At 39.9% G+C, this 27,475-nt stretch overlaps 2 protein-coding genes across 2 annotated transcripts in view; one reads left to right on the top strand and one right to left on the bottom strand.

Moving 5' to 3' along the window:
* Nucleotides 1-2,578, bottom strand: part of hpse2 (heparanase 2) — a 75,804-nt gene extending 73,226 nt beyond the window's left edge. The window contains exon 1 of the mRNA XM_084735758.1: nt 2,149-2,578. Within this exon, the coding sequence (XP_084591884.1) occupies nt 2,149-2,432 (284 nt within the window). The 5' untranslated portion in view covers nt 2,433-2,578. The remainder of the gene's footprint in view (nt 1-2,148) is intronic.
* Nucleotides 14-26,317, top strand: cnnm1 (cyclin and CBS domain divalent metal cation transport mediator 1). The gene is made up of 11 exons (XM_084735759.1): nt 14-330; nt 7,436-8,968; nt 15,807-15,950; nt 17,517-17,657; nt 18,145-18,314; nt 18,569-18,668; nt 20,064-20,209; nt 20,636-20,879; nt 22,799-22,903; nt 24,230-24,331; nt 24,893-26,317. Exons 2-11 carry the CDS (start codon nt 7,495-7,497, stop codon nt 24,970-24,972), a joined length of 2,706 nt encoding a protein of 901 aa, XP_084591885.1. The 5' UTR covers nt 14-330; nt 7,436-7,494; the 3' UTR covers nt 24,973-26,317.
* Nucleotides 26,318-27,475: the final 1,158 nt, after the last annotated feature.

Genomic DNA, 27,475 nt, shown 5'->3' with positions numbered 1-27,475 from the left:
GTTATTGAAGTATTATACGTATCGTGGTGTTATTTTACACTTGTGGCCACATTTAAGTAGCACGGAAACCGTTTGGAAAGGCGACAAAACAAGCGCGAGCGTTTGTTGACTGTCCCCGGCTTAGTTCCGTTCTGGTTTTGCACACCTGTAGTCAAAAACATGAAGAAAGGTAGCCTAAAATAGACACACAGAAGAAGTCATTTCACTTTGCCGTGGCTGGTAGAGCCGGAAGGCCCGTTTTTTCTGTTTAACATCAGCGGCCCAAGACACAGGCAGCGACTTCAACCTCATCTGTCATCTGGTAGAAGAAAACATGAAGAACCACGGCAGGTACAGTATGAGCCGAGCAACGAAGGGTTAAAACAACACACGTATAATGAGAAGAAGATGGACGGTTTTATTCTCTACGAGACCTACAGATATGAACTGAAAGTTTCCCAAATAATCTGTAGCTACTTTTGTTTTCAGCTGTCACAGACTACTAAAAACTGTGTCCCTTCGTTTTTTGTACAAGTAAAAACATATACCCTAATTATTTTTCATTGATAACAACTATAATAATAAAAACTAACACTTTACTTCTATTATATATCTACAGGATGGATGCAGCATGAAAAAATAGCAATTTAGCTAGGAGACATAAAAACAATTGTACTTTTTCACAGAATAATCTAATTAGGTTTTGATGTTTCGAAAAACGAATAAAAGTACACGGGGGTCTTTTACTTAGTTGTTGATTACTATATTTTTCATTAGGAGCCTACGTGGCAGTCGGCTGTTCAGCTCCACACAATAAAATGACGGAAGATGCATGAAGTGACGGCCGATAGGCCTGTAGACAACAGTACACACAATACACACAGTACAGACAGTACACACAGTACAGACAGTACACACAGTACAGCGTCTTGTTTAAGTTATTTCAGTCGCAAACAATATTTAAATTGTAGTTGATGAAGGTTAATGTATACAATATATTAATTATGAAAAGACTGAGCACTAAACAGCTTACACAGAACAGGACGGTATGTGAATGACAGAAATGTTGATGAGAAATAAATCTGATATGTTGGAACTGAAAGTTAGAAAATGGTTCCATGTATTTCTAGTAGAATAATAATGATAATAACGGGTTGCCTTCTTTTATTATTAGGCTAACACTGGGGCGTACATAAAGTAAATCATTTGTCTGTAAATGATTTTCAGTTTATGAAAATTACTGTACAAAATAAAGTAACATTTTGCCCAATAGATCATCTTCTGTAGATCAAATTTAACAAATTTCTAACAATGATACAGTGTGATTTGTTCTCGCATTAGAGTTAGTGTTGTTGGCATCTTGATTATTTTCTTTTTTTTGTTGTGTTTCCTCGTTTTTCCTTTTTTTTTTATCATCATTTTGTTTGCTACTCCTTACATATCTCTTTATGTGACTGAATAACCTTTTCTGAAACATACAATTAAAACCAATCCAGGACATGGGTTCTTACGCTTGTCTGTGTGAGCTAAAAAGTTTCTAGAAACATGTAACTCTTAATAAGTTATTTTGCAAAGTTTTGAATTTTAAAATGTCATAAATCATAATAATAAGTGGTCCAGACACGTTCCAGTGGCGAGGTTATTGGCTCTTAATGTGCGTCCTATAGTGAATTTTAAAGTGTAAAGACACAAAACTGAATGAAAGTCAGTCACTTCGGCGTGCATTTACAAAAAAACATATTAAAACAACATGGTTGGCAGAGGACCCAAGTGAAATTTGATGTTAGCTGTTTTAAAAAAAAATCTGCAGAATTTATATTTCATGACTCGTAAAGTGAAATGGCCATTTTGTATAGAAGACCAGACGAATACGAGGCACAGAATGTTTTATACTATCTGCAGTGACTACTGTATACTAATAACAATAAGCCTGAAATGGATCGCCTTTGATCCGATCGTTCACTTTCAACGTCGCTTTATTAAATTATCTGAGAAGTTTGGACTCATTCAGTGCTGTGGAGCATTGGACCTCTCAGTTCTCTGAGAGAGGAAGAAATGTGCTGAGTCTCTCCAGGACAATTCAGACAACGTGGCTGCGTGCGTAATAAATAAAAGAACCACCACCGATACAGATCGATGTTGCTGATAAGCAGCAAAGCTCTTTGGTACCTCAGAAAGTCCAGCCAGCCGTCTTTGATGATCGAGGGGTCCAGCTGCAGCGAAAGGAAGTTGTCGTTTAGGACTCTGATCGGACTGCGAGTGTTGACATCCAGGAGAATCAGCGTCCTCTCCATGAAGCCCGGCCGCTTCCCACCAGCCGCAGGTCTCTGATATGCAGAGGAGGAAGAAGAAGAGGAGTAGGAGGAAGAGAGCACCGACTGCACCACCAAAGTAGCCAAAGATGCCAGCCACAGGGAGGACCATGGGAATACGCAAGGTGAAGATTTGGGCATCTTCTTGGTGTGGAGAGCAGGAGGATCAGTGCGCGTAATGAGGCTTAAAGGTGAGAAGAAGAAGAAAAAAACAACTGATCAAACTGCTGCCGCGAAGTTCGGTGGTGGTTCTTAACTTGGTCTCATCGATCTGGATCTGTCTTCCTGTCTGGTTGTCTCACCCCCTCTGCCCCCCGCCCCTCCGAGTATTTTTGGGATCTGCTCACAAGAGCGCACGCCCCGAGCCAGCCTTCCCGGTTGTGAGAGCCAGAATCTGGGAGGAGGAGAGGAGGCAGCACCGCCCCTCTAAGGTTCTCTGAGGTATGAGGGCAAACTGCTCAGAAGTAGATTCCCCAGCTCATGTGGCCAACAGGACTTAGAAATAAAGAAATAAGGACGCACTGTCTTCTAAATATTGTTTTCTGCCGAAATAAACATCGACATTTTCCTACAACAATCGAAATATAATTCTATAGAAAACCAAATTTGACTCCAGCAATAAAGTGAAGCCCAAAAAATGCTCGGTGTCAAGAAGAAGCTGCGCGTATTTACATGTTTTAGGTCATCGTGATGATAATGAAAAGGCTGATAAAAAATGAGTTAACTATGTTGAATGACATTCCGATTCATTTTGTAAAGAGAATTAATTGATGAAAATATAATTATTAAGCTGAGAAAAACGTGATTTAGACTAAAATGCAAACAATACTCTCATGTGAAAAAAACAATGACTGGACGACATGGTTTATACACAAGATCTCACATTTTTAGGCTAATTCGAGATACACAGTATATATCTCATTGTACACATTTCTCTAAAATAACAATGTAAATGATACATTATTGTGGGAATGCCTATTTGTTGCTTTCACAAAATATTAACACAATGAGATGTTTGATGAATAATCACCAGTAATGTGGATTTAATGACTAAATGGGTAAGAGCAAATAATAGCTGAACCGTCTGGTGAGTTAAGAAAATTACATCACTGTACAGTAATGTCGCCTTTAAAATCAGAAAAAAAACAATATCTAGTCTCATATTCCGCAGCCCTGCTCCGGACTTGTTTGTAGTGCAGTTAAAGGCTGCGCAAAGGCCTCACCGGGAGGTTAAAGCTCACCTAAGCTCAGGTTTACCCACCACACTTTGACGTTGATGGCATGAACTCAAATGTATATCATACTCAAAACTGATCACTGACTGAAATTCATCTATTCCCATCGCTGGCAGCATATTGTAAATTAAATCTTCCAATAGAACATATTGTAAGACCCACAGCGAAAGGATCTCCAGGCTGCACAGTTGGAGAGAACAAAATAAGTTTCAAAACAAGAAAAGATACAATCTTGTCAACAGGATATTCCATGTCCCTGTGTACTCCAGCTTGTTTTGACAAACAACTGATTGACTGCACATTTTTTCAAAAGCAATGACATTTGGGGATGGAAACATGCGGAGTTTGGCCCTTTTTCAAAAACATTCAAAACCAATTTGGGATTTAAGTTCCTACACATGGAACTCACCTATAAACTCTTTATGTGACGTTTCTCTCCAGATGTTCCTCGGGTACTAAACAGCAAACAACGCGCAGTCTATTGTGATTTCTCCAGGCTACACCGCGCCAAAGTCTCATCAGGCGGTCAGTGTAGCGAGAAGTGGTCGTCTAAGGTCACTGCTGTCTCACAGATGAGCAGCAAACTACATGAGAAGAAAATGCACCGAATAAAGATCGGTTTAATCTTTTTTATCCCTGTCTTATTAGACATACTCACGAATACTTTTAACCGCAAAATTATCCAAGGTGTTAACTTTCAGGTTTTACGCACGAAGGTTTCCATTAGACCCATTAAAAGAATCCAGCACGGTGTGTTTTGTAATGACGCATCATTAAAAATGCTGTTTATAATCTATAATTCTTTAACTAAACGTGAAAAGGCGCCTTAGAGCCATTCCCGAGTGCCAGACACACTGATGTGACTCAAAGATGACACAAATCATGTACACTGACTGAGACTTGTGTCATCCAGCAGTGTCTTTTCTTCTTTATCCGTCCTGTTATAAACAGAGATCCTTGGAGTAGATCAGCAGAAAACCAAGAGTCTACTGTTGTCATTGTGGCTCAGCTAGAAATCATAGTTAACATGTGGTTTCAATATAACCCAAGTTTTTGTTTTTAATAGAAAGGTATTTAACTTTCATGTATTTGCTAGAGTTCTTTAATTAACTATTAAATATTAAAGTGTGCTGCTATGGGACATCTGGCAAGTCACTTATAATATTGGGGGATGTTTTTCTTAGTTAAAGAAAAAGAAACTTTATCCTAACGAAACATCGATATTGTTGTATAATATTTGAAGAGGGAATTACATGTGTCTCTGTGCGAATATGTGTGTTTGGAGCATTTCTATCGACTGTTGTACACATTTCTTCATATCGGTTCGCCCTGAATGTCATCAGTTTTATAATGATGACCTGTTTTAGTGACAGACTATAATGGAGGAACTGTTGAAATGGGTGATTTAAATGGCTTTGGGCAGATATCTGTTGATTAAAACTGAATCAAAACAGCGCCAGGACTCTTCACAGACATTTAGCTGCGCAGCATAATATGTTTTTTTATTACATGAAAGATAAGATCCGTGGCATAATTTCAGGTTCGGTTCAACAACATATTTCGAATAAAAGCTAGTTTACCATTTTTTTTTATTTTTTTTTTGCCAGTTCTTCGAAAAAAGCATAATCATGTCCTTTACCGCCATGTAGTTTGTTTATTCATTGTTAAATAATAACATAGTCACATAGAGACAAGCTCAGAAAGACATGTTTTCTGGTTTTATTTCTTACATCCCTGTACTTTATTTGTTAGTATAAACAGTGAGAAGGACTAAAATTGTTGTATAACACTGTTTTGAGTTGTTATCACTAGATACTTGCTTATTTTTATAGGAGTCTGTATCGTTTTTCTGTATTTTCGACTTCGTGACAGCTTTATACTGTGTTAAACTAACAAAATGAGATGTTAGACTTGCCGAGTTCGTGCTGAAAAAAAGCACGTATTGCAGTAGTTTAAAAGGTGCTAAACAACAACAAAAAGAAATACATAGAAACAGAAATCAACTTGGACTATGTTTATATGTTAAAGTGAACTCGGAGCATTAATATACAAGAAAAACTTCACATCGTACAGGAGAAGTGTTGGGCTCAGCTGCTTCTATTGTATGTGAACGTTTTGTTTAGCAAAATTTATCACTGCTGATTAAATTTAGTATTTATTCTGGAATTCTTTGCGTTGAAGTTTGGGACACCCACGCATATTTTTATAAATAGAAATATAGACCTTAGACAGAAGTAGAAATATTTTTGAATTTGTACACTTTATAATAACATCATTATAGAACTGTGTGGATATCAATTTTCGACTCACAAACAGAAGATTATAATACACGATTAATTTAATAAACTACTTAATTATGGTGGAACGTCCTATAGAGTTTTCTAAACTTCCTGTTAAGGAAAATAAGTTTAGATCGACACAGAAATGTTATGTGGCATCTTGAGTGATTTTCGTTGGAAAACTGATAAAATTTCTCTGAGTCTTCCAATACGGTATATGAGCCTATAGATATTTAAAATAATAAATTCTTTGGTATTTTTTTGAAATTTAGATTTCCAAAGATTTTTTAATTGGCGAACAGTTTCATCAGAACTTACAGGATTGTGTCCGAGGATAACTTTATCTGATATCTTAAAATCCGTTTGATCGGAGAAAAATTAAAGGAGGCTATTTATTTCTCTGGTGTTCCTCGGAACCCAGATTGTTCTCGTCTTGTTCTCCGAATGTTTCGGTGTGTGGCTGACAGAAAGCAGAGTGTTTGAGTGTTTAAGACTTGGCAGGACTCTGTTCTCACCTTCAGTTTCCTACCTCGTAAATCCGACTCTCATCGAACTCTGCTGTATGAGAACTTTACTGTGTTCAAGAGCAGCTGCTCGATCTGCGGCAAATTCTTAGAATAATCATAATAAAACAACAACAACAATAATAACCAGAGTCTAGTATTAACCTATTTTCCTTTTTTGGAACTTATTTCTGTATGTAATTTTACGTTGTAAACGGAATAACAAATATTTTATCTTCTTAATATTAATATTTATATTTCATCAGCAGTAGTCTTAATATGTCGGTCTTTGTATACTATATATTGCATGACATATAAAACTTTCATGTAATAGAGCTGATCAAAATGTATTTTTCTAAAATCCGTTGAAAGATTAAAACATTTATTTTATTTGTTAAAGATGTGAATTCTGAGAACAAACCCGTTTTTTATGATAAAGAAATAAATCTATGAAAAATTAAAAAGACACGCGTATCCATAAACCCAGTGAGATGGGTGCTGGATCACACAAAAAATACCTGAACAGTGAAAGAGAGATCCGCAAACCTAAAGCATCTATTTGCGTGACGCTCAGAGATAATGTTTAGAAATAAATCTACACTCATTATCCCGTTAAATTTGATGTCTACTAAACTGCGGTACTTTTCTTTACAAGATGCATTGAAACAGGGGATAATGCTGCCATCTAGTGGAGACATCAAAACAGCAAAAAAGATTGTATCTCAGATGTGTAATATTTGTGACTCCTATCTAACATTATGCAGTTTTTCTTCAGCAAAACTCGGTAATAAATGGCCTAAATTATGTTTGTGTTCAGGATCTTAATAATCAGTTTATGCAGTTTTCATCTTTGGTTTAGTGTTTGTTTCGATATCAATGGAATACCAGTCTAATATCAAGCTTATGAATGGTTTTCTGTAATTGTGAGTGTTGTATGAGCTCGTGTGTATCACGTTAATCATTCATGATTGGGCTTTTCCTGCATTCTATTTTTGGAAACTGGCAAATAAGCAAATAAGTCAGGCCCACGTCATGGGTTGTCATGTATATTTAAGCACCCTGGTGCCCCCCTCCCTCCTTTCTTCTGTCTCTCTCTGTGTTTAACATACCCATCCTCTTCTCCACAGATATGGCCACCCAGCTGCTCCATCCATCCCATCCGCACACCACGTGACCCACTTCTCCCATGTCCTTCAGTGGTTCATTCAGCATGATGGCTGCGGATGCTGCGGATGCTCCCCGCTGCATCCTGCATCCGCGCCGCTTCACTCTCCTCTTCCTTACCGTCGCCCTCTCCTCTCTGCCCGCACCGACGGCAGCGCTGCTCGGCGTGCGACCGGAGGACACCCAGAGCGGAGAGCTGTCCGTGCAGGATGGGATACTGAGGGCGACCGAGGGCACCCGCTTCATGCTGAGGGTTTACTACTCCGCGTCTCCAGCAGCGGCGGAGCATCCTGACAGCCTCAACATGAGCGGCAGACTTGACTCCGCTCCTGCCGCGCCGTGGATCGCGTTCATAGAGGAGCCAGGTGGGGACAGCGGGGACGCGGACAAGCGGCTCCGGCTCAGAGTGAACCCGTGCGAGGAAGAGAACACCCGGAGCTCTGACATCGAGCTGCTGGGCTCATTCAGATCCACCTCAAGTCAGAACTCAGTTTTGGTGGAGCTGCTCGCCAAAGACCTGCGCAGAGGAGAGGTGATCAAATACTACTCCATGTGCGCCTTCGATGGAGTGAAGTGGGAGCATTTGAGCACCAAAGACTTCTGGTTGGCGGTGGTGGAGAGACCTCCAGAGGCAGATGTTTGGCTCCAGGCGGGTGTCTCGGTATTGCTGTTGGGGCTGTCTGCGCTCTGCAGCGGGCTGAACATCAGCATGCTGGCACTGGACCCCGTGGAGCTGCGGGTCCTGCAGAACAGCGGCACAGACAAGGAGCAGAAGTACGCACGGAAGATAGAGTCAGTGCGTAAACATGGAAACTACATCCTCTGCACGGTGGTGCTGGGCAACGTGCTCACAAATACGTGCTTTGTGGTGTGGATGTGCCAGATTTTAGGAATGACTGCCCTCTCCACTGCCTTCTGCACTTTAGGGATATTCTTTATAGGCGAGATTTTACCTCACTCCGTGGCGTCCAGGCACAGCCTCGCCATCGCCTCCAAGACCCTCTGCGCCACTCGCCTGCTCATGCTGGTGTTCTTTCCCATCGCCTACCCAGTCTCCAAGATCCTGGACATCATGCTGCACCAGGAGATCAGCAGCTTCTACACCAGGGAGAAGCTGGTGGCCATGCTGCGCGTCACAGATCCGTACCACGACCTGGTCAAAGAGGAGCTCAACATCATCCAAGGAGCGCTAGAGCTGAGGACCAAGACCGTGGAAGACGTGCTGACCCCGCTGTCAGACTGTTACATGCTGTCCTCAGACGCCGTGCTGGACTTCTGCACCATGTCGGACGTGATGCAGAGCGGCTTCACCCGCATCCCGGTCTACGAGAACGACAGGTCCAACATCGTGGACATCCTGTTTGTCAAAGACCTGGCCTTCGTGGATCCTGACGACTGCACTCCACTGAAGACAATCACTCAGTTTTACAAGCACCCCATGCACTGCGTGTTCAACGACACCAAGCTGGATGTGATGCTGGAGGAATTCAAGAGAGGTAACATGTCTAGAAATGATTTTGACTAAGAAGTTGAGTTGTTCAGTAAGGCACCACACGTGTGTGTTGGATCACTGCAAGGCTACCTCCTGCTACCTATAGCAGCTAAATGTGCTTTGAAGTGACTGTGAACTTAAACTTTCAGTTTTCAGACCAGAAGCCAGGGTATACATCAGTCCATTGGCTCACAGTTGGGCTGCCAGTAAAGCCCTTTGATCCCCAGAGCAGTGAGAGCCATATGTGAAATGTGATCCAGTGTCACACAGTGAGTGTGGTTCAGCCAGAGGTTAGAGACTACCAAGGACCATAGAAGAGTTAATGAAGAATTTATGTCATAAAAATATATTTTCCCATGCCAAAAACATGGTGAACTTTATCTGCCCCTACCCCTCTGCCTGTTCCCCCTCTTTATATTATGCTATGCGTGTCACCTATTAAATGCACACTTTAATGTAGGGGAGACCAGGGACAAAAGTAACATTTTTTGCATGTTTTCAAGGGTTACATTGCTCCTGATCTTGCAGCCATGATAATATCTTGTACGCTAGCCAGCAACATTGACATTAGCATAGCTTGTTTATGTTCATTTTTAACCAATAACCTAGAGATCAAATTGATGCAAGTTCAAATTTGCAATCATCTAAACTTAAGATAGCAGGAGAAAAATACTGTACATCCAAAAAGTAACTTTCATACCTCTGTTTTTTGTTGAAAAGAAAGATGATCTAACTGAGCACGTGCAGAGTAAGTGACATCACTCCAGCTTCTTTATGACTGGAGGAACTGAGTGGAGAGCTGGGTGATACTGCTTATATACTATGTTGTATCATGTCTCTATATTTAAGCTATGCTGCAGTGTACAATATATATCATGACATACACATTGTCTCTAAAGCAACACACTGTTAATACTCAAATAGTGCAAACATATGATGCTCTTATAGAATGATATATTGCTATAGATTAAACTACCCATCAGTATATAAAGGAGTTAAAATGATCTCATCCTCTATCTATATCTATACATCTATAACAGTAAAATGCAACACACACATTAATGTAGCAGTAATATCAATCCAAAAACATAAATCATAGTTATGATAAAACATTGGCAGGGAATATTAAGTAATTTTGCTAGAATATTTATGTACTTTTACCTTAGTAATGCCTGGAATGCAGGGATTTTACTTGCAATTGAGTGTTTTTACAGTGGGGTTGGTATTAGAGCTGAGTGACATGAACAATGACCAAATACTTCAATACTGAGATAAAGGTAAATAAGAAAACAGCTGGAAAAGTCTTAAAGTCTTCAAAGAGTGCATTATTTAAAACCAGGAAAAGACAGCACTTATACCATTTCAGAATATAAATATAATATCAATTTATTGCCCAGCCCTAATTGAGTGTTACAGTTCCCCTTATAAATCCTCCCTGTCCTCCCCTAATGCTGAATTGTTTATAAAGGCAAGGAGCAGAGGCGTGTGCCTTCACTAGAATGGCAGTGGAGTCAATGAATATCATCTCTCTCTGACTCACGCCTCTTTTGTCTGATAAGCGTCTTTGCTGATAAGTGCATTCACAGTATTACAGCACTCCATCCCTCGAACACATGCAGTGATAGCATCTCTTCACCGCCGAGCAGAAGTGTGTCGCCTCTCCTCGGGGATTCTTGTTGATAACGCTGAATGTGACGGTGAATCTGTGCTCTGTGGCGAACAGCTCAAACTGCTCCCCTGACAGTGTCACAGAAGGTAAAATAGACACACGGGAGGCGACTGGAACGACTGTTATGTAAGGATTTCATTGACTTTGGCTTTTGTTGTGGGGATTAAGATGTAAATCTGTTTCATTGACAGAGAGAGTTCAGTAGATGTCGGTCAGAGGCACCAGAAAGTGAAAGGTTTTGACTTTGGCAGGATCATAAATCAGATTGCCACTTACAGGTCAGCAGGTCCACAGATTTATCTTGTTCAGGATTATGAAGGATGGCTTCGGTCTGACACATGTGACCTATACGCTCAGGTCGGCACATATGTCTGTGTACACTCTCAGAAATAAAGGCACTAACTAGTACCATAAAGGGTTCTTTGGATGAAAAAGGTTTCTTAATGGAACCCTTGATCTTGTAAAGAACCCTTGTTGAACCGTGTCTTCAGTAAAGGGTTTTTCACAAGCAAATGGTTCTGAGTAGAACCTCAGCACTTCAGGTAGAACCCTATTCGGAGCCCTTATTTCTGAGAGTGTATTTCCACAGTGTGGATTTATAAGTAAGGTCAGGTGAAAAGGTGAAGCTCACCTCTGGATTGTTTGTTTGCATCTAATTGTCAGCCCGTGGTGACTTTGAAGCTTCTTGCACTCTGCAGGTCATCGCCATCCGAGCCTGCAGAGCGACCATGAAAAATTCAGCTGCAACCTTTCCCTTCCTCTCTCACCTCCTTCCTACTTTGCTCTCATGGATTAAAGACTCCTGTTGTTCAGGAAGCCTGCCTGCAAACTGTGAGGAGGTCTCACTGAGAAGGGTGATGGGCTGGGGTCTGAATTGGAGGAAAGGATGGAAATGTCACCAGTCATGTAAGAAATGTAAGGCAGGACTGATAATTAGAGCTGCAACAATTAATCGATTCTTTGGTTGTAAACTGAATATCTTTGGGTTGAGGACAAAACAAGACATTTGAGGATGTCAAGTTGGACTGGAAACACTGATCAACATTTTTCACTATTTTGACATTTTATAGATGAACAACTATTGTTAATTGATCAAGCGAAAAAATAATCAGCAAATTATCAACTCTGAAAATGCAGCCCTATTGCCAATATACAGTATATAGTATGCAAGGAAAATGCGTGCATACAAAAATGACCTCATGCATGCATGCCTTCATAGTAGGAAAGTTTAATGAGCAACGCAAACCTTGCAGTACCGGGGTGTGACATCACTGGTCGAAGCAGTATTCAGGCAATAACTTATGATAAAAACACCCTATTACAAGTAAAACTCCTGTATTTTAAATTTACTAAATGTAGAGAGTACTTAATGCATTGAAATATCCTAAATGTAAGATTTATTGGGATTTATTGGCAGATTGTGACAGAGATGGAATGTTATATTCATATGTTTACAGTGAGTGTAATTAGATATGAATGAGCCATTCAGACCTACAGTGGGTGCAGGTCGTCTTCCAGGGAGTTCTGCCATTTGCCTCGGCACGTTTCTACAGTAACCCAGAACTGGCAAACCAAAAACTGATTCTAGATATAGTAGAATGTTTTGCAGGCACTTTAGGTTCTCCTACACGCTTGGAAAGGACAGTGTTTACAGTTTGCAGGTTTACTGCCTAGATCCTATTAAATCCCACACACTGATCCTTAAAAGTATCAACATTGTGCCTCTGTTGGTATGATATTATGTTGTTATTATAAACTGATATGTTTTGCACGTGGAATTATAATCTGAACAGCAAGTAGTAACTATGAAAGTAAACAAAAAGAATTGTAGTAAAAATACAAAAGTAGAAATACGAAGTAGTCTAAAATAAATTATAAGTACCTCAAAGTTTTGTTTAGCTGCAGCATTTGAGTAAATGTATTCAGTTACTTCCTACCACTACATACAATTCTGCTAAATTAGGGTTGGTCTGATACCTGAGATGTACCGACCCACTTTTTCTCAGTTGATCTGATTCAGATATAGGAATTTGTATATTTACTGTTACTGATAATATACCAGAGCTCATTTTTCTTTGTTGTTGTTGTTATTACACCGTGAGTGAGGGGGGTATTTCTTCACCCCAGCTATATGTTCAGTTGTTCAATTCCCTTTTGTCACATGCAAAGATGAAGCTGACACTATATGATGTTAATTTCTTGATTCATACTGAGGAGCATGTTATTAATGAATACATAACACACAGGTCTTTAGACTGGAACACGGACTGGCGTTAGTCTGATATCCAGTGGATGAGCTACGTATGCAAGTTTATGCAAGTTAAGTTATTAAGTCCCCAAAATTTTCCCAGGATGTTGGAGTCTGCTCTTTTTATAAACTCTGTGCAGACACTGTTGTGTGTGCATGTGTGTAAAACAGGGAGAAAATAACTGCTGCAGAGATCTAAATGATTCATTATTTCCTTCTCTAGTAGCCTACTATATGGCTGTAATGTTTGCAGAAAGCACTGATCAAAAATGTACACATAATGCACAGTCATATGCCAACACATTATGCATGATCTAAAACAAAACATAGTCTGGAGGAGACGGGGAAACTGGCGGAGCAGAAACATTTGCAAAAGGGACATCCATGGTAGACCCAGTTTCGCCTCAGGCGTGTGTGTCTGCGTGTGAGTCTGGTAAGTGTGTATGTGTGTCGTTCTGCAAGGGTATTATGTAACATATGAATGATGTAATGCAGTGCCCAAGCACATCAGCAGCTGATGGCAAAATCCACCTCTGACTCACCTGAGCTCTTCAGACAAGCTGACCTATACGCCGAGTACAACCTCGCCATCTCAGCCAATCGCACACAGCCACATTCTCATGTTTGGAGATGGCTGCCTGTCGGTCAATCAGGTTTTTTTTCCCCCTCTTGTTGCAGTGGATTAAAGCATTTGATCCATTTTATCCCCTGGCAGTGATCTCCTAAATCGGCCCATCTCATATGAGCCACTGATTTTGTGGGTGAGGTTGGAAAGCCGTGCTCTAGTGACAGCATAAATTTGGTTAGATAACTTATTTGGTCACCAGGCAGACTTAAGTGTTGACGTAAAAAGAAACATTTATGATGATAAGGCAAAATACATGAAGCAAAACAACAGATTTTTTTTTAAATAGCTTTGTTTTTGGTGTGTTGAAAATGTCTGGCTGCAATTATTTTTTGTTATCAACTTTTGTATTGAATACTATGGGAAATACAATAATAATACTGACAATACAGGGGGTTACATATATGTAATGTCCAACAAAGATTGTAGCCTGTGATTCTAGGACAGAGAATGAGGAGGCTGCCAGCAGAGGGTTAACATTTTTTTGCCACTGTCAGACAAACTAAAAGTCCAAGCATTCGATGAGACAGGAGACCTAGAGAGGAAATACTATTCAATAGTGGCAGCTTAAGACGATATGGCATTTTAATATCAAGGATATTAGATAAGGTTGGAGATACCATTTTCTAAAAATGCACTACCCCTGGGCAATTCCAATAAATGTACAGAAAAGACCCTGTTTCCCCACTGAGGTAAAGCTCGCACTTCGGGGAGGGTATGAGCTTCATCGCCCCCTATAGAGCAACCAAGATCTCTACTCCAGATTTGATTGACTGCCAGAGGTTTGTAGACAGAATTTAAGAGTAACTATATCCTCGATACTAAGCCTCTTTGACCCTCCATGTTTAGTAGAGAATGGAGTGAATGAGTTGTTAAAGGTACACCCCATGGAAACCCGTAAGCTTTCATTGCTAACCTGAGCCAAAGGCAAAAGAGAAATGAGATTCTGGGAACATTATCCATTAAAAAACAAATCATTAAATGACCTCAATCCTTTATCATCCTGGTTGCACAATTAATTGAAATTTTATCAAAATTGCAATGTGGCTAAGTGTCACAAACAGCATTATAATGAAGCACTGCTGCAGAGATGTCCTGGCTTACGGATCTTGTTCCCCTGATATGAGAAAACATGTTTGTTTGGTACAGACCCCAAACAAATGTCACATAATCATGTTTTATTTTTTTTTCTTCAGTGAAAATGAAAACTGTGATGCAAAAATGATTCCCACTAATCGTGAATCATGTCATGGTTGTATTACTGTCCAGATAATCACAATGTTTTTTTTCTTGTCATTTCTTGCAGCCCTAGTTTGACAAAAGTCACTATGCAACACTGAGATCATGTTGTAACTACACAGTAAAAAAAAAATTGAGACAACTTAGAATTTCAAAGCCCCTTCCTGCAGCAGATTGTGAGTTTTGAGTGCAGCTCAAAAAGTTTTGAAATGAACTAAACTTTTTACTGCTTAATTTACTCTTCTTCTTTAGATAAACTTGAATCTTTAAGTTTTACAAACTGCAAAAAAATGTATAAATTAAATGGTTTTAATTTAAAATATTAAAATATTCACCATTATTCACTTTCACTTCAATGAATGGGGGGGGGGGGGCTAAAATGTTTGTTAATGTGTTCAGGGTCATTCTCCCTGTTTTTCTCTCCCCGTGAGGTTTGTTTCGTTGCAACTTTAACTTCTTGTCACATTTGGTTTATTGACTGGCTGCAGAGATGCTGTTGGCGAGCTGCGTCATTATATCTGGCAGGCTTGTCATGTTCACTTGGTCTGCTCATGTGATGCATAAAGTGTGTGTGTGTGTGTGTGTGTGTGTGTGTGTGTGTGTGTGTGTGTGTGTGTGTGTGTGTGTGTGTGTGTTTACAGAGGTGGCAGCGTGGGCAGTTTCGTCAGCAGATGCAGGCATCCCCAGTCTGATTGCATAATCTCAGTGTTTATGTAAGGACCAAGTCTCCCAAACTGTCAAAGTGTCTCCAGACTAATCCCCAATGCCCATTTGTCTTCTCGTCTGAGTCACAAACACAAACACACACAAGGGCACTCCTGACGTTGAAATAATTTCATCTTTGAGCTCAAAGACAGACCTCTCCCGTGTTTATGCTCTTTCAGCCCCAGTTGGTGTTTTAATGCTGATTTTCATCTTGACTGCACAGATCCAGTTGGAGGCTGTTGACTGGTGTTATTTTTATCCTGTGACGTCGCCTCTCAACCCATTGCATGAGCAGTTTTTAAGCAGAAACTCACATTTGGCAAACAATATAACTTTTTCTCCTCTGGTGAATGCAGGTAAGTCCCACCTGGCTGTGGTGCAGAGGGTGAACAGTGAAGGAGAGGGAGATCCCTTCTATGAAGTGATGGGCATCGTCACCCTGGAGGACGTCATCGAGGAGATCATCAAGTCTGAGATTGTGGATGAGACAGACTTGTACAGTGCGTATAATGCATAAACATGCTGATTATGAAGCTGAGTTTTCAATGTCACTGTTGCATTAGCTATGAATCAATTGCATTATAATTCCAGCTCTCACACTGAATAGATTTTCTCTGTTTGTCACACCAGCTGACTGAGTTTGTTCAGCTCTCTGGTCCACAACAACATGGAAAACATTCAGTTCAGCAAGAGACAGTGTATGGCAATATTTAGGAATGTGACAAGTTGTATTTTGCATGAATAGTGCATTGGAATTTCCTTTCTTCCACCATTTATTCTCCATATTTTTTCATTAAACTATTGATCTGACCTTCTGTCCCCTGTTGTTCGCAGCTCCTTGCTGATGCATAATTAAATAATGTGAATAAATGGCCCAGTCTCACAGATAATCACCATAATCCGCTCATCTTTAATTGGCTGGAAAGGCTTTCCACAGAGAGAAATTCAAATGCCAAACTCATTTCATATCGAATCTAATCTTTTCCCTCACTGAATTCTACTGTTTGTGTGCCACAATTGGGGGAAAAATATATATTTTTTTATTACAAAACCTCTGCTCCCAGAAGAAATGAACATACAATTTTGAAGCATGCTACAATTTTAATTACATGCAGTGTGTGAGGCAGTCTCTGCCATGGGTGCACTTGCGTGGGTGTTCATAAACTCTGGGTTTTTTGTGTGCATAATTATGTGTGTGTATATATATAGCACAGGGGAGCTAATCTCCCCAGACTTAGCACTTCAGGCATTTACAGTACCAGCTGTTCCTACTGCAGCTACAATGTATTTAATAGAGTATAAAATATTAAATACTGCTCACATCTGCAGAGGATGAGTCAATTTATCAATCAGAGGTGTGTTTACACAGCACTGGATCAAGCTATCTGCAGCTGTAGATACTGATATTGAGAGAAATAATGTCTGTAAAACCATCTGTAGTGTTTGTAAGCATGCAGTATAAAACTGCATCAACTAATGAAGTCAGTGTCACCTCTAAATAGCTGCTAATTCCTTTTAGTTCAAAAGATCCAGTACTTATGAGGCATACATACTAAAGCAAATCCAATAAATCAAAGAATAACAACTTTACCTTCCTGAGCGTATATCAGAGCAAATATAAAATGTGAAATCTGGGATGGCACAATATATTAAATATTGCAATGTTGTAATAAAAAATGTCTCATTATTGTACTGTGCAATATGTACTGTGACATTATAAGTTTATTTTTTTTATTATAATTCATTGCTAAAGGGAATTCATACCTATTTTTTGCACATACTTAAATCAAAACTTGCTACTTTTATTTTTTTGTTAAAGAAAGAAAGTGGAAGCACTTTAAATTAAAAAGAAAACCTACTTGTGTAAGAACAGAAAGTGTGTTATGCATCAGATTTATAATTTCAAAAGGACATTTTTTCAAGACGTCCTTTTTTTGTTTTTTTCATATTGTGATAAATATTGAACCATGGAGTTTTTATTGTGATATTACCATACTGTGAGTTTTTGGTATTGTTACATCCCTACTGTCCACTTTATATGGTTTCCAATCTGTGTGTGTTCGTAGCTGATAATCGAAACAAAAGGCGTGTATCCAACCATGAGAGGAAACAGCAGGATTTTTCCATCTTCAAATTGGCAGAAAATGAGCTGAAGGTGAAGATCTCGCCACAGTTGTTACTCGCAACACACCGCTTCTTGGCAACAGGTAACACTGTGTGTGTGTATGTTTTTACATTTGTGCATGCACTGTATGTTTGCAAAGTATTTGTGGGTGCACACTAAGGTTACCAAAAATAAATATACTCAACGCTTAAATACTTTTTCAATATCACATGTTAAAAATGATACAATATTCATTTCAATAAAAGCAGAACGTGTTCAGTGAGGTTTCTATACCAGCACTGTGTGCAGACTGCTGATTTAAAAAAAAGACAAAATGATCCTATCTTGTGAGTCTGAGACTTTTTTTCCCTTTTTGTTATGGTATCAAAGGAGGTATTGAGCATATTTTTCTTTACACCAGTATTACATCAAAGTTTAAATTTCTGGTATCGGGACAACTCTTGTGCACACAGTGGACTGCAGGATAAATCAAGGATGAGGGCATGTGACAGGGAACACTGTGTTCTTTTTTTAACTCTTGTTTTGCTGTGTTTTGTGTGCGTGTGTGTCTATATGCATCTATCTCGCAGAGGTGGAGCCTTTCAGGCTGTGTCACCTGTCAGAGAAGATCTTGCTGCGTCTTATCAAGCATCCCAGCGTCGTGCAGGAACTCAAGTTCAACCCCAAGAACAAACACGCGCCTCAACACTACCTCTTCCAGAGAAACAAGCCTGTCGATTACTTTGTTCTCATTCTGCAGGTAAATCCAAAACTCTGCCGCTGCTTTTTCAGACAGATTCTTATTTTTAATAATATTAATGACAGAAAAGCTGTTGCATATAAAGTATGAAGCCAAGCATTAATCATTCCTGTGCTTGACAGTGTTATTATTACTGTGCTTTACTACATATTTTTTGTATGGGAGGTCCAATTAGATGAGTAATCAATTCAATGTCACACCATGAGCATGGAGCTCACAGCTGATGGCTGTACACGGCTGTGCTGACGTTGCAGGGACGAGTGGAGGTTGAGATAGGAAAGGAGGCTCTCCGCTTTGAAAATGGAGCGTTTTCCTATTATGGCATGCCAGCACTCATCCCGCCCCTGCCTATTGGTAAGTAAGTGCACACATCAAGCAATTAGATCAATATTTTTATGTGAGTCACAGTGAGGGTGACGGTGATGGTGATGACAACAGGAAGAGTTCAGCAGTAATAATCATAAATTAGTGCTGTTCCGGTGGTGGGTCTGTTTTTGCTGTCTAAATCCCATCCAGTGTCTGTATAGCGTCAGCCTGCAGGAGCAGCGGCAGCAGCCGTGGGAAGTAAGTAATTAAAAGAAGTGATTTCAGAGAATTTCCCAGTGGAAGGACATGACCTGCACAGGATTATATGAAATCCAGCTAAGACTGCAGAGCAAGCAGAAGGCCTCTCTCTCTCTCTCTCTCTCTCTCTCTCTCTCTCTCTCTTTCTCTCTCTCTCTCTCTGTCTGTTTCTTGCTGGGTGTGTGCATGTTTTGCACGTGTGATGTTCAGGGCGAGCTGAAGGCGATTTGGAAGACCCCATTAAATAGTTGAAAATCCCTTCTTAGAACATTACAGAACCCAGAATTTTCTCTTAAGCAGAAGTACCACATTTCAGATGAGCTGTTTTTTTTTCTTACTTGCTTTCTCTGTGAGTCATTGCTCTTCGATGGACTTGACAGGAGCAGCATTTCTTGCCAGTCAGTGAGGCAGAGTATAGGCAAATTCTACCCTGCTTCCTGTAGCAGGGTAGAATATGTTTAGGCTTAACAGAGTAAGGAAAGGGGGAAAACATCACTGGGGAGAGAAATCCCAACACAACACCTGTTGTTTTTGCCACAGCAGCACAATAATAATACCACTTGGAAACCCTCAGGGTCTAAAAAGTTAAATATTGTAAGGAGTGGGCCTGTCAAGAAACTCTTAAAATATGACATAAATAAAACGGGAGAGTAGTGATAACTTCAACTGCCTGGGGTGGCCAGTAGGGTGACTGACACTTTATAAACATTTCACTATGTAACACCACATTTCTCAGTGCTTTAATCAGTTTTGGAAACATGTTTATGCTCGTCCATGGAGTAATAAATACATGCACACACCAGGGCCATCAAGATGCATGAAGGATGCTTTAATGTAGGGGAGCTGTGAGACTTAGTAGTTTATTTTTGATGTTAGGAAAAATAATAATTCTGCCTTCCTTGTTTGCTGAAAATTAGACAGTTGGGCAGAAGAAGACAAAGAGAGAGCTGCAGTGCATCTAACAATAGTCAGCAAGTAAACACTGAAGAGGGATAGTCAAAAACATCTATTTAAGTCTCTTCTGCTGAGGATTGAAACTACAAAAATATGTAATTAAAGAGTATTTTGATGGATTGGAGTGTGTGAAGTCTTTTTGAATTTTCTGACAACAGTCTTTGACAACAGGGGTGATGTATGCATGAGATACTCAACTAAAAGTATGTTTTCATCCTTTGTTCCGTTCAGGTCAGCGGTACAGTTCACGGGGCAGTGGTCTGAACCAATCAGACTTATTACTGAGCGGAGGCAGCGTGGGTCAGCTCACCATAGGAGGAGGGGTCTACTTACCAGACTACTCAGTCCGACAGCTCACAGACCTGCAGATCATCAAGGTTATAAATTGTTATTATTAACTCAATTAAATGCATAATTTCCCACACAGTGAACATAAAAAAAAATGGGAGCACAAGCAAACAACTGCACTTTTAAGCTCCCTCCATTTAATCTTCAAAATTCCCGAAAATGCAAGCTCTTCCACTGGCGCAGTATTTGCCTTTGATATGTCCTAATCCCCGATTCTGACTGAACGCAGACATCCTGTCTCTCGCTCTCTCCTCTCCATACACCCTCTTTCCTTTAATCACTGGGGATAATTGAGCTCCATTTCAACCATGAATATTTTAGCCTTAAATGGTGGATTTGCCCTCTTACTTCACCTCCCTTCCACCATGTTCCCTCCTTTCCTCTGGACTGGGGTTAGACACACGCACGCACAGATCTAATGCTGATGATAAGGATTGTTTTCCATGTCCAAACAGATCACCAGGAACCACTACCAGAACGCCCTCACAGCGACCAGGATGGACAGCTCCCCTCAGACGCCGGACCCAGTGGATCCTGATGCTAAAGGGAGGCCTCCGGTCCCAGAGGCTCGCTCACACAGCATAGCCCTCCCGCTCACACACACACACACTCGACTGGGGCTGGCACGCCTTGCACATCTCCATCCCCACGGTGGCCTTCACATCACCTCCCAGCTCAATGAAAGAAACCGTATTGTCCGTAAGTAGTGTGGATGTTCTGTAGCAATATGTTGACTGTACAAATTGTGTTTATATTACTATGGTGGGTTGGTTTAACTGGTACATAGCCATAGTCATTGTTTTAGCTACAGTAGATGGCAGCTGGCATGCCTTTAGTTTGGAGAAGCACCTGAAAGCCACAAAAAAAAAAAAAAAATCAACAAAAAGTGTATGCTATATTTAGAATAGTTTCATCCCTTTACCTTGGCATCAGATAGCTTTTTACAAAAGGAAATTGCTGTTATGGGAGCCAAATACTGCTCTCTCCAAATTTATAAATTTTATTTAACCAGGAAGTCACACTGAAATCAAGATTGCATTTACAACTGAGACATGAGCACAGAGTAAAATAGACAACACCATGATAAATAACAAAAAATACATTTTAAATGTCCTTGGCATCTGTATAGAGTTAAAAAGGACAAGGACATTATTTGAAACAGTCGCACCTAAAATAAAGAAAAAACAGCTCATTTGGCTAAATCAGTTATTTTGAGTGTGTTTCAAGCAAATATGCCTAACATTCACCATTTTTGCTTTCTAAAATGTGACCATTCGCCACCGTTCTCATGCACAGAAAATCTTTTTTTTAAACTTCGATTGGTCTAAAAGGTTTGACCAGCATCTATCCCCGAGGAGCTGCTAACTCTGAAATTGTTTCCTCTGTGTGGACTTCAGTGCAGAGTATTTAAGTTCCAAGGTGTGAACGCTCTTTCTGAGTTTTTTTTTTTTTTTTGACACAAGAATAACCTTCTGAAGGACACTGTGTGTGTTTGTCTGTTTTGGATTATACTGGTCGACTTCAATCTAACATGAAGGTTGGAACAAAAATTGAACCTATTGACAATCTACTTCCCATGTCCTTGTCGCCATGGTCAGGCTTCAACATGCAGGATGAAAATCTTTTAGTACCTGACATCATCATCTCCTTATCTCTCCTCCAAATCCTCCTCCCCTCTGAAACACATCAATTTATTTCCATCCTCGGCTTCATACCTCTTCCATAAGCCCTTTGCCCAGGCATGATTTCCCTTGTTCTCTTTTAGTTACCTGTGACCTTTGATAATTTTGCATTCACGGCTCATCTCAGTGGATAACAGCAACACAAAATCCCTGAAATGTTGACCTGGCTCGGTGAGGCTCAGTATGAATTTCACGATTCATCGGACAGGTAGAGACTTCTTTTGAAGAGGAAGAAAGAGGAGGTTCAAAGGATCAAACACACAGATCGGACTGCTTTGTGGGCTAGGGGCCAAAAACCTGTCTGACACAAGAAATACATGATTATTATTTGATACTCTGGTCAGAACTGGTCAGGGGCGACCTGACTGGCAGTTCTAATGATAATAAATCCTGTAAAAAAGCCCAAATGATATTTATACCAGTTGAAATAATTTTTCATCATATTTACTATGTTTATCAGTAAAGAATTCTGTAAGTCAAACACCCACAGTGACTCACTCACAAAACTGGTGCAAACATGGCATCAACCAATCTGCATTGGTTCCGAGGCTTAAAGGATTTCCCACATACCATCTGTCTTACGCTGTGTGTATCACGCCACTCAGTTTGTGTGTGTTTGCGTTAGTGTCATTAAGAAAAATCTCCGGACAGATGGTTCTGTTGTTTGTCAATACAAGAGCCCAGTGAAGTTTTTCCACCACAGATTTTACCAATTATATACCCTTCACTGGTTGGAGCTCATCTTAAGCTGGAATTTAAACCCGTCAATGGTCACCACTGTCTGTCTGTATCTGATTTCTTACTGGGCCCTAAAAAAAAAGCTCCTCTGACTGATAAAAGAAAGCAAGTTCTCTGCCTCCCTCTATAGGCAGAGCTGCTGTTATGTGGCTACATGCAATTGGTTTAGAGCTGATTGGTTGAATTCTTTCTTCACAGGCAGTAAATCTGATGGGCAAAGGAGTCCCAACGATACCGTGTTCCTCCGCATGGATGAGATTCCCTACATCCACGAGGACCGGCCGGAAAATTATGGAGAGGAAGGTGAGTGCTACTCCATGCATCCTGAAAAAAGGATTCCCACCTCAGTTAAAACTCAGGATAGACTTTTAGCTTGTTGCTTTGCAAAAGTACACAATGTTCCTTTTTTTTGTTACTTACAAGACTGCATGGACAGACGTGGGTTAACAATAATAATAGACAATCACTTTCCATCAATTCTCAATGTACTTAAACATCAAAAATTGCTAAATACAAAATATTGGCGGCAAGGCTAAACAAACATGAAAGTGCTCAGTATTTTCAGGCAGCAGATTAAATTATATCAAAGAAAGTCACAAGACCATGTGACTTTTGAAACAAGATTTAACACATTTTCCCTTGTACACAGTTTAATTCACATGCAATAAACCATACTATTTATCTAATACACTTGAGTACTTTGCAACAGCTTTACTTGATCTGGTATGATCAGTAGCTTACAGTGGCTTTTTTGGTTAATATAAGCAAACTTTAGATAGATAACGTTGTTACTCACATTGCTGAGTCAGATTGCTGAATTCATGACTCTTCTCTCTTTTTTCTACTCCTACACTAGAGTTTAACATTTCACATTTCAATGGTTTCATTACAGAAGAACCTCACCAGGAGTAATAATTGTTGCTTCCCTTTTGTGATCCCATTCTACCTTACCTGTCCTGTTTTAAGTGCAGTCTAATAGAATAAAGGAAAACTCATTCTCACTCTGTGCCATTAAAGGGTCAGTGCTTACAATTTATGGGGATCTATTGGCAAATTATCACAGAAATGGAATATAATATTCATAGTATGTTCTCATAAGTGTATAATCACCTTCAAATAAGAATCTTTGTGGTTTTATTACTTTAGATTGAGCCATTTATACCTACAGAGACCGTGGGTCCACTTCTGCAGACGCTGCTGTATTACACTGCCATGTCTCTACAGAAGCCCAGAGGGGACAAACCAAACACTGGCTCTAGATGTGGCTTTTTTGCGTTTTGCAAGTTCTGCAGCCACTGTAAATTGTCCTACACACTTGCAAGGGGAGAGTAAAACAAAGTGTGTGCAATCTGCAAGTTCACCACAAGATGCCACTAAATCTTACATACTTGCCCTTTAATTTATGGCTACATATGCAGTCAATGTAATATCTTGAGTACTACTCATCAAAAGTTACATAGTCTCAATTGTAAATCTATAAAACTCTCTTCATGACGTTCACCTGCACTAGAATCTATGTTATAGATATCTATGTAGGTTTGGGGGTTATTTCGTTCAGTCTACTCCTTCTGTCATTTCTCCTGCATCCCTTCCATCTTACTCTCTCGTCTCTTAAATTTCCTCCATCAGATGTGCCTACAGAATCTCAGCCGTCCACCTCTCCCTTCATCAGCTCTATGTCTCTGTCCAGTTCGGAGGAGAACATTGGAAAAAAGCTCCTGCGTAAACTGAGTGAGTGAGCCGTTTGTCACCAACACGGATGCGACAGCACACCCACTCATACCATCAGATGTGCGCAAACTTTTCTGTCAGACACAGGCACCGTGCCAGGGGTATCTTAGCAACAGGTGATGTGTCGTGTCCTCTCACTGCAGCCTACTCCTTCCTGCAGAGCAGATTCTCCAGATGCAGCTCTCCCTGTTGGCTCAGATACAATATGACTCATTTACTTTTATTTATTTATTTGAGGCAGTAGCTGTGCTGCTCAATGCAGCTGAGGTTATTTCAGTTAACCCTTAAATGGGGAAGCAAATATTTTTGAAAATTAATTTCTTATTTTCTAATGTATAAGCAACATGTAACATTTTCCCCTTTTTTAAATGACTGTATCCCCGAGGACACAGAAACCATTTATGTGGCAAATGTGACATAGTTTCAAAACAAAATCTCATGGAAGGTGCTTTTATTGACAGTAAAGCAATTACAAAAACAGCTGCTACGGCTGCATTTTCAGGCAGGTATTTTAACCAGTAATGAATAACCCGAATTTAATCATATCTCTTCTGTTTCTAGGTAACAAGAGGAGAAAAAAGTCTCGGGACGGAGAGAAGAGTTTGGAGGAGGGTTCAGAGCAACTGCCAGTGACGAGCTAGCACAGTGACATTGAGGAAGAGGGGTGAAGCACACACCATCTTCCTCTTTATTATTCACTGGTTTTCCTTACTAAAGCACCATCCCTTCTGTCATAGACTTCCTCCATGCTCCGACACAACGCCCACAGGAGACTGAGCCATCTTATCTGACGTAGCCACCAGTGAAACTCAGGTCCCCACTGGCACACACTGTCCCACCTCTGCCTGACTTCACATTGTTGACTATAAGTGGGACAGATCTGAAGAAAAACTTGATTGGACAAATCTAAATAACATAGTATTGGATTTTATCCAGCCTTACACTGGACTGTATGAATCTGAGCAGGTTTGCATCACCTTTTGGGGCAAATCTTGTCCATATTACCTTTTTATAGTAGCTCTATTCATAATGTTAACATTTAATCATGTCATTTAAGCCATAATGTGTTACTAAAGCAGCAGCTTGGCTTGTAATTTAATAACAGACTTTATTTGTACTTCACCAGGACTCTACACAATCTCTACAACAAGATCCTTAGATTATATCTGAGCCAACTTTGAATCTTTTACTTGATCAAACAATGAATACAACCATATTTATTATTATTTATTTATTATTACAAGGCAGTTCCCACATACTGAAAATGTTGTTTGCACAGGGAACTGTCCTAATGTTGCCATAAGGGTGCCACCTACTGCCAACACAACCTGACATACTAGCCATTGGCTAACGAGAAAAAGCCACCGAACAAGAGCACAATTTTTACGCCAGATTAAAAGAACGCTTTTATGAAAAAGCCATACATTTATTCTCAGCTTGAATGACAACTTATTGTATACACTGACCTCGCAGCAAGTCTAGAGGGGTATGCACAATTTTGAAGATACCTGTGCTAGTAATAACACAATTTCATACCTAATTTTTATATGGATGTGTCCGAATACTAAGTAATATGAAGACAGCAATATAAGTCATCTTATATACTCTAAAGGCATGAATTATCACCACACAACCACATACAGCAAATGCATCCCTCCTACATAAATGCATGTGTCCTACATACAGTCTGTTTGGTATGTCTCTTCCCATTAAAAAACATTCCTTTCTCTCTGCATTATGTAGCTGTGCAGACACAATTTTAATGTTTCTATCAAAAACACCATCACTTTTCTCCTTTTCTCTTGATGTTGCCACATTGAAAAAAGCGATGATTAGCCTGTGGCTTGCATTTATTAGAACAGTGGTTCTCAGCCTTTTCCAGTTCACAACCATCACAAAAAAATCCATATTGCATTATCAAAGATTTGAATCATCAGTCAGAGAAACCTCCAGTCGACTGAGATTATTCCAGTTTTTTCAATTGTCAGTCAGCAGTTCAACAGCAGTGCAGACCGTAAATTTTATAACCTGAGTCTCAAAAGTCTCTGGCATTATGGGAAAGATCACTACAATGAGAGTAAGAAGTAAAAAAAAGTTTTTGTTTAAACAGAAACAGCTGTTTTCTTGCTCTTGCCAAACTCACCAGACTCCTTTTGCAATACGTCATCATCGTCAGCTTTGTTCGAACATGACAGAAACAAAATAAAATGTCTTGTTTCGTCTTTCCACTGTTCCAACAAACACCAATTCTGGTTTGGTCGAAATAAATCCTCCATTGATGGCGTAAAAGAGGGCAAAGCATGCAGGGCAGATGACGCCGGACAGTGGCTGCAGCAGTCTGGGGAGTAAGACTGGGTATTGGTTATAGGTTTCAATTGAAATAGCCCAGTACCAAGTAGAATCAAAATTTCTCCAGTCAAACGATACCTGCATTCACCCTAATATTGAAAAAAAAAAAGAAGACTATTTTGCTCCCAGCCAATCACAACAGGGGTTCTTCATACAGAAAAATGATACCCAGCCTGACTGACTTGGCAATTGTCATTTTTGTGCTGGTTTATAAATCAAACCATTAGTGAAGTGGCTGCTACATTTCTTGAAGCTGCTGTATCTTGCAGATTTTTCTGTGCTGCTTGCCACAATATTTTATTTTATTCTCCACAACAATCTGGCGACCCCCAGGTTGAGAACCACTGTATTATAGCACATAGGAGCAATCAACTTCATGCCATTAGCTGCCATTATTAGCCACTTTTATATGTACAGTTCATCCCTCACAGGGTCAGTCACTAAAGCTGTATACACCAATTACAAATAAGCTAGGGGTTTTTGGGGTTTTGGATCTTTGGGGTTTTGGGATCCAAATGGACGAATATTCTCGAGGAAGAGTAGTTGCTACTTGCATGTTCGTTTATGCTGCTTTTGCTGTAGAGTTATCCTCTGTAGAGAGCCCTGTGTTTCCATATGCATGCTTAACTAAAGGGATGCATGAATAGGATCCATCTGCAGTAATTTATCCCCACAGAGGTGCAGTGTGTGACTTACTGAAATCTTAAATGACTGTAGATTTTTAAATGAAACAGCAGCCTGAAGTTTGAACTGATTAAGTTGAGGAAAAAAAGGCAGTAGGTAGAGTGAATATTA

The sequence above is a fragment of the Lutjanus erythropterus genome, chromosome 14, assembly GCF_056507025.1.
Source record: "Lutjanus erythropterus isolate fLutEry1 chromosome 14, fLutEry1.hap2, whole genome shotgun sequence".
NCBI lineage: Eukaryota > Metazoa > Chordata > Actinopteri > Lutjaniformes > Lutjanidae > Lutjanus > Lutjanus erythropterus.
Note: the sequence above shows the minus strand (reverse complement) of the source record. Positions and strands in the feature narration are given on the sequence as shown.

What these genes read in the sequence shown, in the direction of transcription:
- cnnm1 (XM_084735759.1), top strand. Translation starts at nt 7,495, where the DNA reads ATGTCCTTCAGTGGTTCATTCAGCATGATGGCTGCGGATGCTGCGGAT. An exon ending in ACACCGCTTCTTGGCAACAG is followed by an intron (nt 17,658 to 18,144) that starts GTAACACTGTGT and finishes TCTATCTCGCAG; the next exon opens with AGGTGGAGCCTTTCAGGCTG. An exon ending in GGAAAATTATGGAGAGGAAG is followed by an intron (nt 22,904 to 24,229) that starts GTGAGTGCTACT and finishes TTCCTCCATCAG; the next exon opens with ATGTGCCTACAGAATCTCAG.